The 18,622-nt window shown below is 46.8% G+C and overlaps 1 protein-coding gene across 1 annotated transcript in view; it reads right to left on the minus strand.

Moving 5' to 3' along the window:
• Positions 1 to 4,375: 4,375 nt before the first annotated feature.
• Positions 4,376 to 18,622, minus strand: part of cpe (carboxypeptidase E) — a 116,176-nt gene continuing 101,929 nt past the window's right edge. Inside the window, exons 8-9 of the mRNA XM_080192083.1 lie at positions 11,380 to 11,498; positions 4,376 to 5,742 (exon numbers count right to left, since the gene is read on the minus strand). Of these exons, the coding sequence (XP_080048209.1) occupies positions 5,644 to 5,742; positions 11,380 to 11,498 (218 nt within the window). The 3' untranslated portion in view covers positions 4,376 to 5,643. The remainder of the gene's footprint in view (positions 5,743 to 11,379; positions 11,499 to 18,622) is intronic.

The following is an 18,622-nucleotide window of genomic DNA, read 5'->3' on the forward strand; positions in this document are numbered from 1 at the left end:
CCCGAAGGAAACCCACGCAGACACAGGGAGAACATGCAAACTCCACACAGTCACCCAAGCCAGGAATTGAACCCAGGTCCTTAGCACTGTGAGGTAGCAGTGCTAACCGTTGTGCTAACATATTCATTTAACAATCCCCATATGCCATTTATAGATTTTATGCTTTTCCACAGGCTTCCACTGCTCCCAGCATGACATTTTGTTGAACAGACAGGGAAGTCCTGATAAATTCTCCTTTCCTATGTTTTACATCTTTCTATTCTGAACAGCTTTGCTATTACTTAATTGTGGAGAGTTTTGAAATCTGTGCAATCACAGTTTTACCAGATTTAACGAATTGGTATTTACCATTGTTCTGCTGCTCAAGAGAGCTGCAGTTGCATCTTTATTTTTGGCAATGAAAGAAATCAGTTCAAAATGCTGCTGTCATTTTGTACATGTCACATGCTGCACAGTTTAGGAATTATAAAAAGCAACCACTTTAGCAATAATCCTATGATACCAATGATCTGTGTAAAGAAAATTGAAAAATTCACACATTAATTGGTTTAGACTACATCGATGGATCAGTGTTTGTGGATATTTAGCCTTTGCCTAATCCATACTATACTTGGCCTATGATTTTAACACTTAAGGGGTAGAAGTTAAGAGCATATTTCATCTACAAAGATTCACAGGGCATCAATCAAATTGCAGCCACTCAACTTGGTGTACAAACTTGAGAAGAATGTGTAAAAAAAATGAGGAAGTGAGAAATATTGTTGCTTCTTTATTTTTCAATGCTCTGTTCTTCCTGTTTGTTGGATTTTGTTAACATTCAGTCCCTGCTGGGCCTCAGCCAAGTGGCCATTCTCATGTGTGAATTTTGAGACCATAAGTAGAGTGTTTAACTGTGGCTGCATCAGTTGATCTCAACCCTCTTCTAACAATACCAGTTTGAACTGTGCCTGCTAATACTCATTAAAGAGGCTACACATGATTTGTTGGATATTGTTTCAACAAATGTCCTGTCCTAACAGTGATCAGCCAATTGGGAGCAAGCAAGGTGAAGTTGGTATCAAGAGCTACCCAAAGAGGTACTTACAATTTCATATTTGTCATTTCTGGAGTTGTGAAGAGGTCCTTTGAAATACATCGAAATTTTGTCAGGAAAACCTTAAGACTCCAATTCTCAAGTAACATTTAATCTGGATTGCCCCAGGTGCTGTGCTACTCCACCATATAGCACTGACATGGGGAATGTTTGATAATGGACTTCTTGTTCAATGTTTCCCTTGACCTGGACAAGGAATGGGAAGAGAATGTGGCACCACGCAGAGCAACACCAGCTGCAGGAAAAAGGGACAGCGAAGCAAGAAAAGTTAATTTGCATCCATTCCCCCTGCAGGAATAGAGCACCCTCCTCCTCCTGACCTCATTTACCAAGACCTCCAGTACCACTGTCTGTGTGGAGTTTGCACATTTTCCCCATGTCTGTGTGGGTTTCCTCTGGGTGCGTAGGTTAGTGGCTTGGCAATGCTAAATTGCCCCTTAGTTTCCAAAGTTGCATAAGTAAGGTGGATTAGGGGTTACAAGGATTGGGTAGGTGTAGACCTGAGTAAGATGTTGAGTCAGTGCAGACTTGATGGGCCAGATGACCTCCTTTTGCACTGTAGGGATTCTATGATATTAAAGAGCCTGTGCATGCTCTCCCTTACTTTCTGAGCCATGAATAATGGACCGACATGTGCTTACCAGGCCATTCCACACCTTCAGTGGAAGTGGATACGAGGAGTCCATAGCCAGAACTTCATGGATGTTCATGCACGGAATCTTCTGGTCTGTCAATGGCACACCCCAGCTGTGGGTTTCCTGGCAGTGTGGGGTGGGGCCAATTGGAAATTCATTGACAGCAGTGGGATCAGAAGATTCCACCATTGGCCAATGGCATGCCACCTCCCACCGTGAGAAACACATTGCAGGGAAGCCAGAGAATCCATATATACTGCTCCATGAAAATTACATCTAAACAGCACTTGGCGTAAAACCTGCACATTTCTGGTTTAACATCTTCAGGCAAGTTCATATTCAAGCAATCAGCAGCTAGGGCCCAAACTGTGAACCAAATCCAGATTTCAAACAGTCTAGTTTTATCAGCATTGCACCCATGTAGCAATGTTTTTAAACTTTGGGCAAAATAACTCCCTAAGTTTTTCTAGTCTTAGAGCTCTCATGGGTCATTTCTGCACCTTCTCCAAGTATGAATGACTGGACAAGTATTCAAGATGCAGTCTAAAAGGAACAGTGTGAAGTTGATCATGATTTCTTATTTGGTCTTACTTTGGTCAACAACTATGTAGTTCATCATTTAATTGGCTTGGCGATTGCCACTGCAGGAGACATGTTTATTTTCGTTAAGATGTGACACAATGCACGATTCTGCAGTGAGCAAATGCTGCATTGACTGAAACTTGGAAGTTCCTCTCCTTTCTCCCAGGAGCTGCCATTAGTAAGGCTGTGAGTAACACAACTGAGTATAGACCAGGAAAGGGGTCAATTTCCCCCAACCAACTGATGTGTTTGATTCTAACTTTAGCTATTTTAATACCGTATTAAATATTGCCCAATATTTCTTTTCGATGTGTGATGCTTTACATTAGTCTGCATTAGATTTCAGCCGTCAGTGTTCAGCCCTCCCAAATTGCTTTATTTCTGGGCTGCCTCCTTCACTTGCTTCCATTGCCTCTCCACGCTCAGTATCATCTGCACAGTTGGCCACTTTGCATTCAGCCTGTTGAAACCAAGGCATGGATATAAATTTGAAAGAGCAGTGTTGCCCTCAGTACTTGCTCTCCATCCTGGCACTGAGGGCTGAATTTTCATTCCCGGGCACTGATCCCATGGTTGAGGGGGAAAGGTCAGTTGGGAGACCACAAGTGTTGGTGGCCTCCAGAAGTCCCCCCATTTCAGGATAGAAGGCAGGCTCCCTCCCAAAGCTGGTGGGCCAATGTGGGGAGGCCCTCCAACCCATTCTGATCAATAGTCCCAGTAACAGAGGCAGGAGCTGCGGACATAGGTAGAAGTAGAGAGTGCCCCAAGATGGAGAAGACCTCTGATGAATTTCACAAAGATTAAAGATAAAGGATGGCCACACCAGCCAGACTGTCATTCTGGAGGGAGAATCCTTACACAGGATGGCTTGCGGCAGTGACCCTCTGGCATTCACAGCTGCAAGGATAGGGATGAAGAATTAACAGACATCGGTGCCCACTTCTCAACGCACCCGACCCCCAAGACTCTCCAGCGAGTGGCTGTGACCTCTGTCGTCTTCACAAGATTCCACTCCCATCTCTAAATTTCCGGTTTATCATCAGTGCAAATGATAGAATCCCTATAGAAGGAAGCCATTCAGTCCATCGGGCACGCACTGATAACAATCCCACCCATGGCCAATCCCTGTAACCCCATGTATTACTCTCCTAATACTCCTGACACTAAAAGGTAATTTAGCATGGCCAAACAACTTAACCTGCACATCTTTAGACAGTGGGAGGAAACCAGAGCACCCAGAAGAAATCCATGTACACCCGGAGACGATGTGGAGACTCTGCACACCCAGTGACCCAAGCCAGGAATCAAACCCAGATTCCTGGCGCTGTGAAGCAGCAGATTTAACCACTACGCCACCGTGGTTAAGCTGAATTCACTTTCACCAACCGTATGTTTGCATTCCAAAAGGCATTAAAGAATGCTGTGTGTGGACTAGCATTCATGCTCTGTGCAAGTGTAACGACCATGAGATTGTGCAGTCTATCGCAATCCAATTTCAGAATTTCACTAAGGGAGGGGCAATTCAATACGATATCTTCATCATTGATCTCTGTCAGGACATGTTAGCTGGCAAATGCCCTCAATCGGCAATTTTATTGGCTTAATTCCCAATTGGCCTTAGTGTTCCTACAGGTTACAATGAAGGAAATTACTTAGGGCTTCTGACTACTTTCCTGTGGCATGGTGCGTTATGATAGGATCGAGTTGGGTAATATTAGTGAAACGTACCTGTGCTCCCTCAAGTAGTTGAGGCTTTTATGAGAGATACGGGAAGTGCGGTGATAATCTGATAATGCAGAGTAATAAACAGTTTTTAAAAGTCTAAAGTTCCATATCAATAAGAACAAAAGAAAAGTTGTAAAGAAGGAACTTTTCCAAACCAGCTTATAAGTGAACCTAGTTACAGGTCATTTTAATAATTGAACTACTTGGCGGAACTCTACTATATGACTGCTAGCTTGTATTATTCACAAGTTCCGATCTGACTTATGACACCGAGATGGCCAACATAGTTTATAATCAGAAAGTACAAGACCACGTGTGAACAAATGACAAAAAGCCGTAGTCATTGGGCAACATTTCATCTTTATCACTAACACACTAAACAGCAAAACCCAAGTTACAGGTCAGTACATTTTGCATGATACAAGGACATTAATATATGCAGCTGCTTTTCTCATCTACTTCTGAGGTAACAGTGTAATGTTCAGAACATAATATTATACCCCACCATTATTTGAATGCAATGGAGAATTATCCTGTACACTGGTCTGAGTTAACTCTCTGAAGTAAGAGATACTAACATCAGGAATATTGTGCTGTTACATAGTTAAAAATACAGAATACGTCAGATTCCCCAGTACAACCATGTGGGACTGTCCTTAGTTTTAGCTAATTGCAAAATGAATTTTTAAGAGGACATGACAATTTTTATACCATTGATATACTATTTAATACATGTAAATTCCCTAAAATGATATGTTAAGCCTTTTAATTGTTTCTCATTACTGGGCAATAATGAGAATTTCATACATTTCAGCGTGGTGGAATTTGAAACTGTACTGCACAATTAGTTTTACAATCTGAAGAACAAAAATCTAATCTTCACTCCCAAGTGCTCAGGCTCATAGTTTTACTATATTTTGCATATAGTCTGTATAGTCTACTTCCATCAGGTTGATTAAATGTAAGTTGTTAAATATCCTGTTCAGACCAATACTAGATCACAGAAGTGTTACTGTGCAGAAGGAGGCCATTCAGCCCATCGTGGAAATCAACATGTTCATAGCCTAACCAACAATAACTTTCAAATCCACTTCTGACATGATATCTTTCCTTTTTTTTACCTCATAAGTAAATCCTGAATGGACTTAAGCCTTCACTTTGAATACTTGCAGTTACATAAATTGGTGAAGACCATACATACTTTATCCATCGTGTCATTTTGAAATTAAAATATTTTTCTCCCTCCCCTTTTCAAAACATGCCCTGATATTTTTAGTCATTACATTATTTGGGACCGCGAAATGAACAGAGATACAAAGACACAGTAACAGTGACCACACTTGCTTAAACTAATCCATGAAGGAAGGGAATAAGGTGAACAAAATTGAGTCTTCACCAAATGGCAGCAGATATCCTGGCTGAAGTGGCTCGATAAAGGCAGATGGGACCCTAGATTGTTCACCTCACATAACACCTTCACCTCCTACTGTACTCAAGTAATATTAAAACACAGGAAAACATAAATAATTCAATGTCTAAAAAAGATATCAATGTGCCGCCCACTTCCCATGAAAGCATATGTTTTGAAAAGGAGAAATAGCCTTCGGCTTAAAAGTTCAGTGTTTCAGACATCATCTTCCACCATTCCATTATTTCTGCTTTCTCCTCTTCTTTTCTCTCGGAAAATGATTCAAGATTAAAATTGACCTGCAAAGAATCAGATCAAAGTAAAAATGATTGAAACGTAAATGTCTGCACTTTGCAATTTATTCATAAACAGCAGAGGCTTGGCACACACCAGCATTGTGTGAATTCCACACACCAGAATCACAGACACATGGTTCCCAGCACAAACACTCCTCTTCCCTTCCCCATCACACTCCTTCCCAGCTGCACCCCACCCCCATCCCCTCCAACCGCCTTCCCCCACCCTCTCCCCTCCACCCCCATTCCCTCCCCCTCCACCCCCATCCCCTCCCCGTCCCCATCTCCCCATGCTCACCTCCTCTATTCTCCAATACCCTCCCCTTCCACCCCATCCCTTCCCCTCCACACCTCCATCCCCTTCCCTTCCACTCCATCCCTTCCCCCTCTACCCTCCACCTCCTCCCCTCCAATCGCCTCTCCTATTCCCCACTATACCTACTCCTACCCCCACACGTCATCTGCACACACCCACTCCCCTTCCCTGCTGCTCCCCCTCCCCCACACCACAACCCCTCCACACCAATATCCCCACTCCCCTTCCCGCCTCACCCATTCCTCCCTCCCAACATCCCCCCAACTCCTCTTCTTCCTCCCCAGCTCCTCTTCTTCCTCCCCCACTCCCTCCCTCCCCACGACCATACACTACCCCCCTCCCTCCCTTCCCACTTTCCCTCCCTCCCTCTCCATTACACATCACACATTCCCTCCTTCTCCACACCAGCCCCACACACCAGACAATCAAAGAGCAAATGTCAAGAAAAGCATTATATTAGTACAAGTTTGTTCTTTCTTTATAACCTACTGTATAACCTACTTTATAACCTACTGAACTGGTGGACCCCAGGGTCCTTCCCAGTGACCATGTCTGCAGTAAGTGCAGGTTGCTGGAGGAGCTCCAGCTCAAGGTAGATGAGCTGGCCTCTGAGCTACAGACACTGAGGCTCATCAGGGGGAGAGAGGGTGCCATTGTCAATGGGGTGCAAGTGACATCCACCCCCCCTAGACTGGCTAACTCTAAGGGTCAGGAACAAGAGAGGGCTGCTGGGAGGAGGAAGGGGGGTGAGGAGCGGAGGCCTCAGCCTCTTAATCTGCAAAACAGGTTTGAGGTTCTTGCTTCCGGGCTGGACGAGAACGAGGCAGATGAGGTTGGTGAGCAAACTGCACACGGTACAGTGCTGCAGCAGGACATAGGCAAAGAGAGGGGGAAAAGGAACGTAGTAGTGATTGGGGATAGTGGGGTGAAGGGTATAGACACTGTCCTTTGTCACAATGACAAAGTGCACAGAAGGGTGTGTTGTCTGCCTGGTGCTCGGGTACTGGGCTGCAGAGGAACCTGGAGTGGGAGGGTGAGAATCCGGTCATTGTGGTACATGTGGGTGCCAACGACGTAGGCAAAATGCGAACTGAGGATCTGGGGAGGGAGTATGAAAAGCTGGGAATGGAATTAAAAAGTAGAACCGACGAGGTAGTTATCTCTGGGCTACTGCCTGAACCGAGTGCAGACGGGCATAGGGTTGATAGGATTAAGGAAGTGAATGGGTGGCTCAGGGATTGGTGTGGGAGGAATGGGTTTGAATTTATGGGGCATTGGCATCAGTATTGGGGTAGGTGGGACCTGTTCGGGCGGGATGGGGTTGGTCTGAACCGTGCTGGGACCAGAGTCCTGGCGAATAGAGTAAAGAGGACTGTAGACAGGGCTTTAAACTAATTAGGGGGGGGAGGGTGCGAGGGTAGGTAACATTACGGGGTCTAAAGTTGAGGAGAGGGTACAGGTAAGGATAGAGGCCGAGGATATCCCAATAATAAAGGGAGTAGGGGGCGTGAGTATGGTTGGTGGCGTTACGGCAAATAGGGTCCAGGTGAAGGCTGGGATGAAGGCACTTTATCTGAATGCACGAAGCATTCGGAATAAAGTGGATGAGCTGGTGGCGCAGATCAGCACAAATGGATATGATCTGGTGGCCATTACAGAGACATGGCTGCAAGGTGACAGGGACTGGGAGCTGAATGTACAGGGGTATCAAGTGTTTAGGAAGGATAGGCAGGAGGGAAAAGGGGGGTGCGTAGCTCTGCTGATTAAGGATAGCATCAGGGTGGTAGCAAGGGATGATATTGGAGCCAAGGAGCAGAAAGCAGAATCGTTGTGGGTAGAGATTAGGAACAGCAAAGGGAGGAAGACGCTGGTGGGTGTCGTCTATAGGCCCCCGAATAATGATCTGGAGGTGGGGCGGGCTGTTAACGCGCAAATAAGTGCAGCGTGCAGGAATGGGACGGCCGTAGTTATGGGGGATTTCAATCTACATATTGATTGGTCGACCCATGTTGGACGCAGTGGGCTCGAGGAGGAGTTCTTGGAATGCTGCCGGAATAGTTTCCTGGAACAGTGTGTGTTGGAGCCGACGAGGGAGCGAGCTATCTTGGATCTGGTGCTATGTAATGAGGCGGGTAGAATTAGGGAACTTGCGGTGAAGGATCCTCTTGGGGAGAGTGATCATTGTGTGGTGGAGTTTCTGGTGCAGATGGAGGAGGAGAAAGTGGGTTCCCGGACACGCGTCCCTTGTTTGAACAGAGGGGAGTACGGTAGGATGAGAGAAGAATTGGCGAATGTGGACTGGGGGAGCGCGTTGGAAGGTAGGTCTGCTGAGGAGCAGTGGAGAATCTTTAAGGAGATCTTTCTTGGTGCTCAGCAGAAATTTATTCCGATGGTCAAAAAGGACCGTAGGAGGAGAGGTAATAAGCCGTGGATAACGAAGGAGGTGAAGGAAAGTGTTAAATTAAAAGCGGAGGCATTTAGAGTAGCTAAGAGTAGTGGGCGAGAAGAGGATTGGGAGAGGTTTAAATGTCAACAAAGATTGACAAAGAAGTTGATAAAGAAGGGTAGGAGAAACTATGAAGCTGGGCTAGCGCTTAGTATGAAAAAGGATAGCAAGAGTTTTTATAAATATATAAAAAGGAAGAGGCTGGCTAGGGTGAACGTTGGTCCCTTAGAGGATGAGAAGGGGGACTTAGTGGTAGGGGATGGGGATACGGCTGAGGTCCTGAATAACTTTTTTGCTTCTGTCTTCACGGAGGAGGACGTGAATAATTTGCCGGGTGTTAGAGATGGAAAGGTGGTAGGACTGGAGGGTCTTAATGACATTACTGTTACTAGAGAGGAGGTGCTCGACAGACTGGAGGGGCTGATTGTGGACGTGTCCCCAGGACCGGATGGAATGCATCCGAGGGTTCTGAAAGAAATGGCGGAGGTGATAGTGGATGCCTTGGTGGTTATTTTCCAGACGTCGCTGGATTCCGGGGAAGTGCCAGAAGATTGGAAAGCGGCTAATGTTACGCCGTTGTTTAAGAAGGGTGCCAGGCAAAAGGCAGGGAATTATAGGCCGGTTAGTATAACGCCTGTTGTAGGTAAAATGTTAGAATCCGTCATCAAAGAGGAAATAGCGAGGCATCATGAGAGAAATTGCTTGATAGAGCAGATGCAGCATGGTTTTGTTAAAGGGAAGTCGTGTCTGACAAATTTACTGGAGTTCTATGAGGTTGTGTCTAGGGCGGTGGATAGAGGAGAGCCGGTGGATGTGGTCTTTCTTGATTTTCAGAAGGCGTTTGACAAGGTACCTCACAAGAGGTTATTGCAGAAGGTCAGGGGACATGGAGTTGGGGGTAGGGTGTTAGCGTGGATAGAGGATTGGTTGTCAGATAGGAGGCAGAGAGTGGGGGTCAATGGGTGCTATTCGGATTGGCGGATGGTGACTAGTGGAGTGCCCCAGGGGTCGGTGCTGGGGCCTCAGCTATTTACCATTTATATAGATGATCTGGAGGAGGGAACCGAGTGTAGGGTGTCGAAATTTGCTGATGACACCAAGATTGGTGGAACGGCAAATTGTGCGGAGGGTGTGGAGAGTCTACAGAAGGATCTAGATAGGCTGGGCGAATGGGCCAGGAAATGGCAAATGGAATTTAATGTTGGCAAGTGCGAGGTGGTCCACTTTGGTAGGAATAATGGTAGGAAGGATTATTACTTACGTGACGAAAAACTGCAGCAGGCGACGGTGCAGAGGGACCTCGGGGTCCTTGTGCATGAGTCGCAAAAACCCAGCTTGCAGGTGCAGCAGGCGGTCAGGAAGGCGAATGGGATGCTGGCCTTCATAGCAAGGGGGATTGAATATAAAAGTAGGGAGGTCTTGCTGTGGCTGTATAGGGCATTGGTGAGGTCGCAGCTGAAGTACTGTGTGCAGTTTTGGGCGCCGTACTTACTCAAGGATATTTTGGCCTTGGAGGGAGTGCAGAGGAGGTTTACTAGGCTGATACCGGAGTTGAGGGGGTTGAGCTATGAGGAGAGGCTGAATAAACTAGGCTTGTACTCGTTAGAGTTTAGAAGAATGAGGGGAGATCTCATTGAGACATATAAGATGATGAATGGGATGGATAGGATAGAGGTGGAGAGACTCTTCCCGCTCAGAAAGGATAGTAGGACTAGGGGGCACAGCCTCAAGATAAAGGGGGGGCGGTTTAGAACAGAGTTGAGGAGGAACTTCTTCACTCAAAGGGTGGTGAATCTCTGGAATTCTCTGCCCGTTGAAGTGGTGGAGGCTGCCTCGCTAAATATTTTTAAGACGCGGGTTGATGGGTTTTTGATAAGAGAGGGGATTAAGGGTTATGGGGAGAGGGCGGGAATGTGGAACTGAGCCACGACAGATCAGCCATGATCTTATTGAATGGCGGGGCAGGCTCGAAGGGCTAGATGGCCTACTCCTGCTCCTATTTCTTATGTTCTTATGTTCTTATTAGTGGAGCTGTGGGAAATTCAAATCTTAACAAATTAGGTTAACATTCAATGAATACCAATCATTATTTATAAGGGTCTGTAAGTAAGCTCTGAAAACAACTTTATCAACAATTTATATTTGTTCAGTGACTTTATAATAGAAAAAATCTATTGATGCTTCACAGAGGCATAATCAAAGAATAGTTTGGATAAAACAATTATTATTAGTCAAATAAAATTCCCACCATGAAGCTAATGCACAAAAGCTGCCCATTTTACAATCACAATTTAGACCAAGCAAAATATGACAGGCAATTGTGTCTTGTAATGAAAGTATTTTAAAATACTTTTTTATTTATTAACTTTTCTGGGGAAATTGGCCAGGCGGGTTCCACCATTCAGGAGGCCAGAATGCTTCATCTCATTGGGTCTTAACCAACCATCACACATGCGTCAGATCCCACTGGTGGGGACGGGAGGTGGGAGAAGCGGAAATACCCATACTATGGAGTTCAGTTTTTTGCCTCTTACAAGACTCCCAAGGACAAGACCCCCTCCACCACCCAAACAAGACCCCCTCACAGTGGAGTTACAACAGTAGCGTGTCAGATGGCCCAATTATTTCCTGACTCATTATTGCCAACACTCTGAGAAAAGATTAATGGTTCATAATGTATTTGAAATTGAAAGATTAGTGAGTGTTTATCAAAATAAAAGCTTTTTTAAAAATCTCCATTGTTGAAAAAACACAGGCTTGGGTGTGCAAATCTACACAGCCTCTGAAAAGACTTTCTCACACAGGAACCTCTTTGATTTTTCACGGGAGAAGTGTGAAGTGGGGTGAAAGGTTTTGTGAGTAAATTGATGTAGATTACCACTGTGGCTGGGCTAAATGGAACTGCCACTTTCTTGGTTATTGCTAGAAATCCTGGAGCAGAAGCTGTGATTTTATAGTTGCCAGGAGCCAGAAGCCTCCAGAAATCGCCGTCTTTAGCTGAAGAGAAAGAAAAAGAAAATGTGCAACAGTTATAGTTTTAGTGCAGCTCGTGGATATTCTTTGACTGACAGATCATAGCAATCCTACAGTGCAGAAGGAGGCCACTCGACCCATCAAGTCTGCACCAACAACAATCCTATCCTGACCCTATACTCATAACCATAACCATCACATATTTACCCCACTAATCCCTCTAACCTGTGCATCCCAGGACACTACGGGGCAATTGAGCATGGCCAATGCACCTAACCCACACATCTTTGGACTGTGGGAGGAAATTGGAGTACCTGGAGGAAACCCACACAGACATGGGGAGAATGTGCAAACTCCACACAGACAGTGATCCAAGCTGGGAATCAAACCTGGCGCTGTGAGGCAGCAGTGTTAACCATTGTGCCACCGTGCCTTCCAGCCCTGGGCAGTTTTTTGCAATTCATATATGTTCCAATTAGAACCATTCTCAATGAATTCGTGGGATTGTCTAAATGTCTGACCAGGTAAGGATAGGCAGATGTCCAATACAGCTAAGTATTAAGTAACAAAGCAATTTCTGATTCAATCAATATCTTTGTAAGTCTACAAAAGCACCAGTTTTTTTTCCTGGCCGGTGGGAATTTTCCTGAAAAAATCATACAAGGATTCAAGTTGAAAGGGAGGAGTGAGCTGCCACTGAGGGCTCATTTCAGCTTTGTAAGTAGCGAGCAAATGACCGAATGACAAATCCTCTTTCAGGATAATCTGTCCTGAACTACCATCCTCCTTCTAGTATACCTGATTATTTAGAATGAAAATAGTTAAAAACCAAGAAACACAGCGGTAACATTTAAACACAATTATTATTAAAATGGTCTATAGATGAACGTAAGATTATTTAGGAATAGGAAACAGCATCAGCCCTAACAAGCCTATCATTTAGGCGGGATGGTAGCATAATGGTATTGTAATTGGACTAATAATTAAGAGACCCAGGTTAAATCTCTGGGGACCTGGATTCAAATCCTACCATGGCAGAGGGTGAAATTTGAATTCAATTTTGGGATGGCACGGTGACAAAGTGGTTCACACTGCTGCCTCACAACGCCAGGGACCCGGGTTCAATTCCAGCCTTAGAGCACTGTCTGAGTGGAGTTTTCATGTTCTCCCACTTTCTGTGTGGATTTTCTCCGGATGCTCCTGTTTTCTCCCAAATTTGTACAGGTTAGCTAGATTGGTTGTGCTAAATTGTTCCATGTGTCCAAAGAAGTATAGGTTAAGGGGATTAGTTGGGTAAATGCATGGGGTTACGGGGCTAGGACAGAAGAGAGGGCCTGGGTAATACACTTTGTCAGAGAGTCAGTGCAGAGTTGATGGGCCAAATGACCGCCTTCTGCACTGTAGGCATTCTATAATTTTACCTGTTCTTCTTATCATCGTGTCTCTCGATTCCTTCCCTGCAGAAAAATATTGAATTGTCTCTTGAATCTATTTGTAACATCCATGCTATTGCCTTTACTGGGAAAGCAGGGAGTGAACTCCCTGTCACCCACCATAGCTTTGGCACAAGAACCACGAGACCCTTAGCAAAATGGTGTCAACATGTTTCATGCTGTTTTTCCAGGATTTCTGAGGCTTCTTTCTAAATGTTTTGGTAAATGTGCAGGACAACCTTTATGAAAATCCACTCCCTTATCCTACAAGTCCAATGGCCCTTTGGCAAAAACAATGCCCTTCACTTCTTTTCTTAGAACCACATCCTTAATTTGTAAGGTCACATTGAAATGTGAGCTAGACAAAACACTGTGAATTTGCTTCCCTCAGTACTATGCGCCAGATCACGTTGTTTTATGCAGTTGTTATGATTACTTTTCTTCATTCCGCGTGCAACTGTTCAACATGAATCTTGGAGTAATAGGTTAAGTTAAAGTTGAGAAGGGTTGCACACATCTATTGGAAAGAGCCAGTGGTCTTTGACCCGATCTTGAATCACAGCTTTCAGCTACACATTGGCTGTCCACAAGTGCAGATGTGATGAGAGTCACTCCCAGATGAGATCATGTTGGAAAGTTAACAAATGTTTCAAGAGTTTGCGAATCATCTGTAATATTCCACCCCTGGCCAATGTAAATATTAAGTTGTCACAAGTTACTGATTTAGAGCAAGTATGCTCGCTCTAAGTCCGTAACGAAACTTGGGTCTGATTATTGATCTTCTGAAAGTGTGATGAGAGAAAGTCGGGAAGCGATTGGATTATGGGTAAGCAATGGAAGGGAACGACAAGCCCCAAGACTGCTGTTTTCCAGACATTCTGACAGCAAGATCTCATCAACAAAGTGGCTTCTTGTCTGTCCAATCTCCTTTATCCTCCACAGCTGTAAGGGGCAGGGACATATCTCTCCACTGAAATATATAATATCATTGCTGTTATTATGCCTGTGTGCTGCACTACATCCTTTGTGCTTGCTTCATGATTGTGTCAATTGAGTTTTAATTAACTCTCCAATATTTCCATGCATTGACAGTAAAGCCTGCTCTCTCAAGGGAGAATTTCAGAGGCAAAGCATGAGGATCAACTGGTTTTACATTGACAAATGTCCTTAAGGGTTTTGCAGCAACATATTCCCATAAAAATAAATGTGCGTGCTGTTGAATTCCAATTCCAGTTCTCTTCCCGGACCTACTGATGCACAAAGGCTGTTTTCATGGCTAGTAATTGCTAGAACTTGTAACTAGTCTGTCGCCAGAGGCTTATAGCTTGAGGGGCACCACTCCACACCAAGCATGGCTGACCATGAGTCTCTCACACTCTTACTACCAACCAAATGCGTGTTTGAAAGGATTTGCAGGTTGACACACTAAACCTGTTCAGCCACGTTATGAACAAACCTTCCTTGGCCATCAGGTCAATGGGGTTAGCTTCAAACCCACAGCTTCTGGCTCAGAGGCAGGAATGCTACCCACTGCGCTACAAGACTGTTGATGTCTTTTTTTATTAAATTCAATTCAAGTAATTGTAATTGTAACATTTTATTTGAAACACGTCGGTTACGCAAGAACATCTCTAGAATGGAACTCCTGCTCCAGAGGAATAATAAATGAGCAAACAATTTTGGCCCCATCCCCTCAATTTCCTCCTCAATTCTCCTGAAAACCATGATTTGGAAAATGGTCTAGCTCCAGTTATCAGGTCAGACATGTCAAGCTTGCAACTAAAACAAGAGGCTGTGGAAACCGAGCCATTGGCCTCATCAGCACACACAGCTCACAGTGCCAGCACTGTTCACGCCTCGAATAGCAACTTTACTAAGCAAAGTTGGTCTATCAGCAGAAAAAAGGAGTTAACGTTTTGGTTCAGTGATCTTTCTGATAAACTGAAGAAAGTTAGAACTGGAACACATTTTACACAAGTACAGAGGCATGGAAAGAAAAGAATGAGAGAGCCAAACCACAGGAAAAAGTCTGTTATACAGAAAGCAGGAGAGATTAAGGCCCAGATCTTCTGGTCTCGGAATGGTTCTGGACCACACATTCCTTGGAAGATATGCCACAGGACCCCTTGAAGCCCCAACACACTGAATCCATGGAACTGCCCAGAAAATTTGCCGGATGGGCAAATCCCCTGCTCTCTGGGACCCTCCAAAAAAACCCACAACTCTAATCCAACTTATTTACTTGGATAGTCACCCAGAAAGCATTAGACAGAAAAAACCTAGTGCGGGATTTTATAGTCTCACTCAACCCGAGATTAGAAAATCCTGCCTGAGGTCAATGGATATTTGCACTGTCCGCCCCTTGCCCACTCCGAATCCGTTCCAGACAGTGTGGTAAAATTCCAGCAATAGTTTAACTCCTGGGTAACTATACAGCTGATTTCCCCCCACACTCACACTGCCCCCGTGCACCTCTCGACTCCCCATTCTGCTGACTACCTCCCTGACCCCCGACTACCCCACAATCAGATCTGACTACCCACCTGCCTGACATCCCCTCCCAACTTGATCTGACTACCCCCTGACTCACCTATCCATTCATCTACCTGCCACCTCACCCAATTGCCAATCACCTCCTGCCCCACTTACCTACCACCCTATTCAGCTGCCACCCCGTCAATCTTATCTTACCGAACCTACCCTTCACCCTTATCTTACCCACTCTAATCCCTCCCTCATCATTACCCCTTACCCACCCCATCACCCACCCTATCCCCTTACCCACCCCATCACCCACACTATTCCCTTACCCACCCCATCACCCACCCTATCCCCTTACCCACCCCATCACCCACCCTATCCCCTTACCCATCCCATCACCCACACTATCCCCTTACCCACCCCATCACCCACCCTATCCCCTTACCCACCCCATCACTCACTCTATCCCCTTACCCATCCCATCACCCACTCTACCCCTTACCCACCCCATCACCCACACTATCCCCTTACCCATCCCATCACCCACTCTACCCCTTACCCACCCCATCACCCACTCTACCCCTTACCCACCCCATCACCCACCCTATCCCCTTACCCACCCCATCACCCACCCTATCCCCTTACCCACCCCATCACCCACTCTATCCCCTTACCCAATCACCCACCCTATCCCCTTACCCACCCCATCACCCACCCTATCCCCTTACCCAACCCATCACCCACCCTATCCCCTTACCCACCCCATCACCCACCCTATCCCCTTACCCACCCCATCACCCACCCTATCCCCTTACCCACCCCATCGCCCACCCTATCCCCTTACCCACCCCATCACCCACTCTATCCCCTTACCCACCCCATCGCCCACCCTATCCCCTTACCCACCCCATCACCCACCCTATCCCCTTACCCACCCCATCGCCCACCCTATCCCCTTACCCACCCCATCACCCACCCTATCCCCTTACCCACGCCATCACCCACTCTATCCCCTTACCCACCCCATCACCCACTCTATCCCCTTACCCACCCCATCACCCACTCTATCCCCTTACCCACCCCATCACCCACCCTATCCCCTTACCCACCCCATCACCCACCCTATCCCCTTATCCACCCCATCACTCACTTTATCCCCTTACCCATCCCATCACCCACTCTACCCCTTACCCACCCCATCACCCACTCTATCCCCTTACCCACCCCATCACCCACCCTATCCCCTTACCCACCCCATCACCCACTCTATCCCCTTACCCACCCCATCACCCACCCTATCCCCTTACCCACCCCATCACCCACTCTATCCCCTTACCCACCCCATCACCCACCCTATCCCCTTACCCACCCCATCACCCACTCTATCCCCTTACCCACCCCATCACCCACCCTATCCCCTTACCCACCCCATCACCCACTCTATCCCCTTACCCACCCCATCACCCACCCTATCCCCTTACCCACCCCATCACCCACCCTATCCCCTTACCCACCCCATCACCCACTCTATCCCCTTACCCACCCCATCACCCACTCTATCCCCTTACCCACCCCATCACCCACTCTATCCCCTTACCCACCCCATCACCCACCCTATCCCCTTACCCACCCCATCACCCACTCTATCCCCTTACCCACCCCATCACCCACTCTATCCCCTTACCCACCCCATCACCCACTCTATCCCCTTACCCACCCCATCACCCACTCTATCCCCTTACCCACCCCATCACCCACCCTATCCCCTTACCCACCCCATCACCCACTCTATCCCCTTACCCACCCCATCACCCACCCTATCCCCTTACCCACCCCATCACCCACCCTATCCCCTTACCCACCCCATCACCCACTCTATCCCCTTACCCACCCCATCGCCCACCCTATCCCCTTACCCACCCCATCACCCACTCTATCCCCTTACCCACCCCATCACCCACCCTATCCCCTTACCCACCCCATCACCCACCCTATCCCCTTACCCACCCCATCACCCACTCTATCCCCTTACCCACCCCATCACCCACCCTATCCCCTTACCCACCCCATCACCCACTCTATCCCCTTACCCACCCCATCACCCACCCTATCCCCTTACCCACCCCATCACCCACTCTATCCCCTTACCCACCCCATCACCCACTCTATCCCCTTACCCACCCCATCGCCCACCCTATCCCCTTACCCACCCCATCACCCACTCTATCCCCTTACCCACCCCATCACCCACCCTATCCCCTTACCCACCCCATCACCCACCCTATCCCCTTACCCACCCCATCACCCACCCTATCCCCTTACCCACCCCATCACCCACCCTATCCCCTTACCCACCCCATCACCCACTCTATCCCCTTACCCACCCCATCACCCACTCTATCCCCTTACCCACCCCATCACCCACTCTATCCCCTTACCCACCCCATCACCCACTCTATCCCTTACCCACTTACCTTTGCTCCATAGATTTACAAAGAATCTTCTGGATATTTCACCTCTTTACTTACTGGAACACAGCAGCTCATACCATAGAAAAGGTGGATTGGCTCCATGTCAGACATGTTGTGCATTTCTGGCAAAGCCTGGATCTGAAGTCCTGGACAGAAATGTGGAGCTCCGGCACGAACAAGTAAAGCAGGACTGGAGCAGCAATTCAACAGTGATTACAGCTCCTCAGAAGATTCAGGCCCAATCGGCGATGATGGAAGGTAAAAGTGGGGGGTAAGGGGAACAAGGGTCTAGAAGTATAAGCAGGAATTGCAGAGCCCATACAGGGGTGGAATCGGAAAGTCCCGTTGATCACATGCACAAATCCCGTAATAGCTGCTAATTCTCATGAGCAATCAAAAATGGAATTTGCACCAATGAGACCTCATTTTGAGATCTTCCCCACTGGTGACGTAATCTTGTTCATGCCCTGATTCCACAAATTTTAATACATTAACATCTAATTACTGGGCTTGATACTGTAACAGCTGCCCATGGCTGCCCCAACCACCCACCACTCCCAGTACACACTCCCCCCCACCCCCAGACAGCGTGACATCATACTAGCGCAAATAACTGCTGGTTTTCAGTTGTGATGCCAGCTGTGATGCCCATTTCAGGTGTACCAAGGTACCTGTAACCGCTATGGGTTGAGGGACATGCCTGGGCATTGCTTAATTTGAGCACGATAATGTCCCCTATGTTTTTGAGCCTGGAAGACTGTTA

This window comes from Carcharhinus amblyrhynchos, chromosome 1 (assembly GCF_965287045.1).
Source record: "Carcharhinus amblyrhynchos chromosome 1, sCarAmb.v2.hapA, whole genome shotgun sequence".
NCBI lineage: Eukaryota > Metazoa > Chordata > Chondrichthyes > Carcharhiniformes > Carcharhinidae > Carcharhinus > Carcharhinus amblyrhynchos.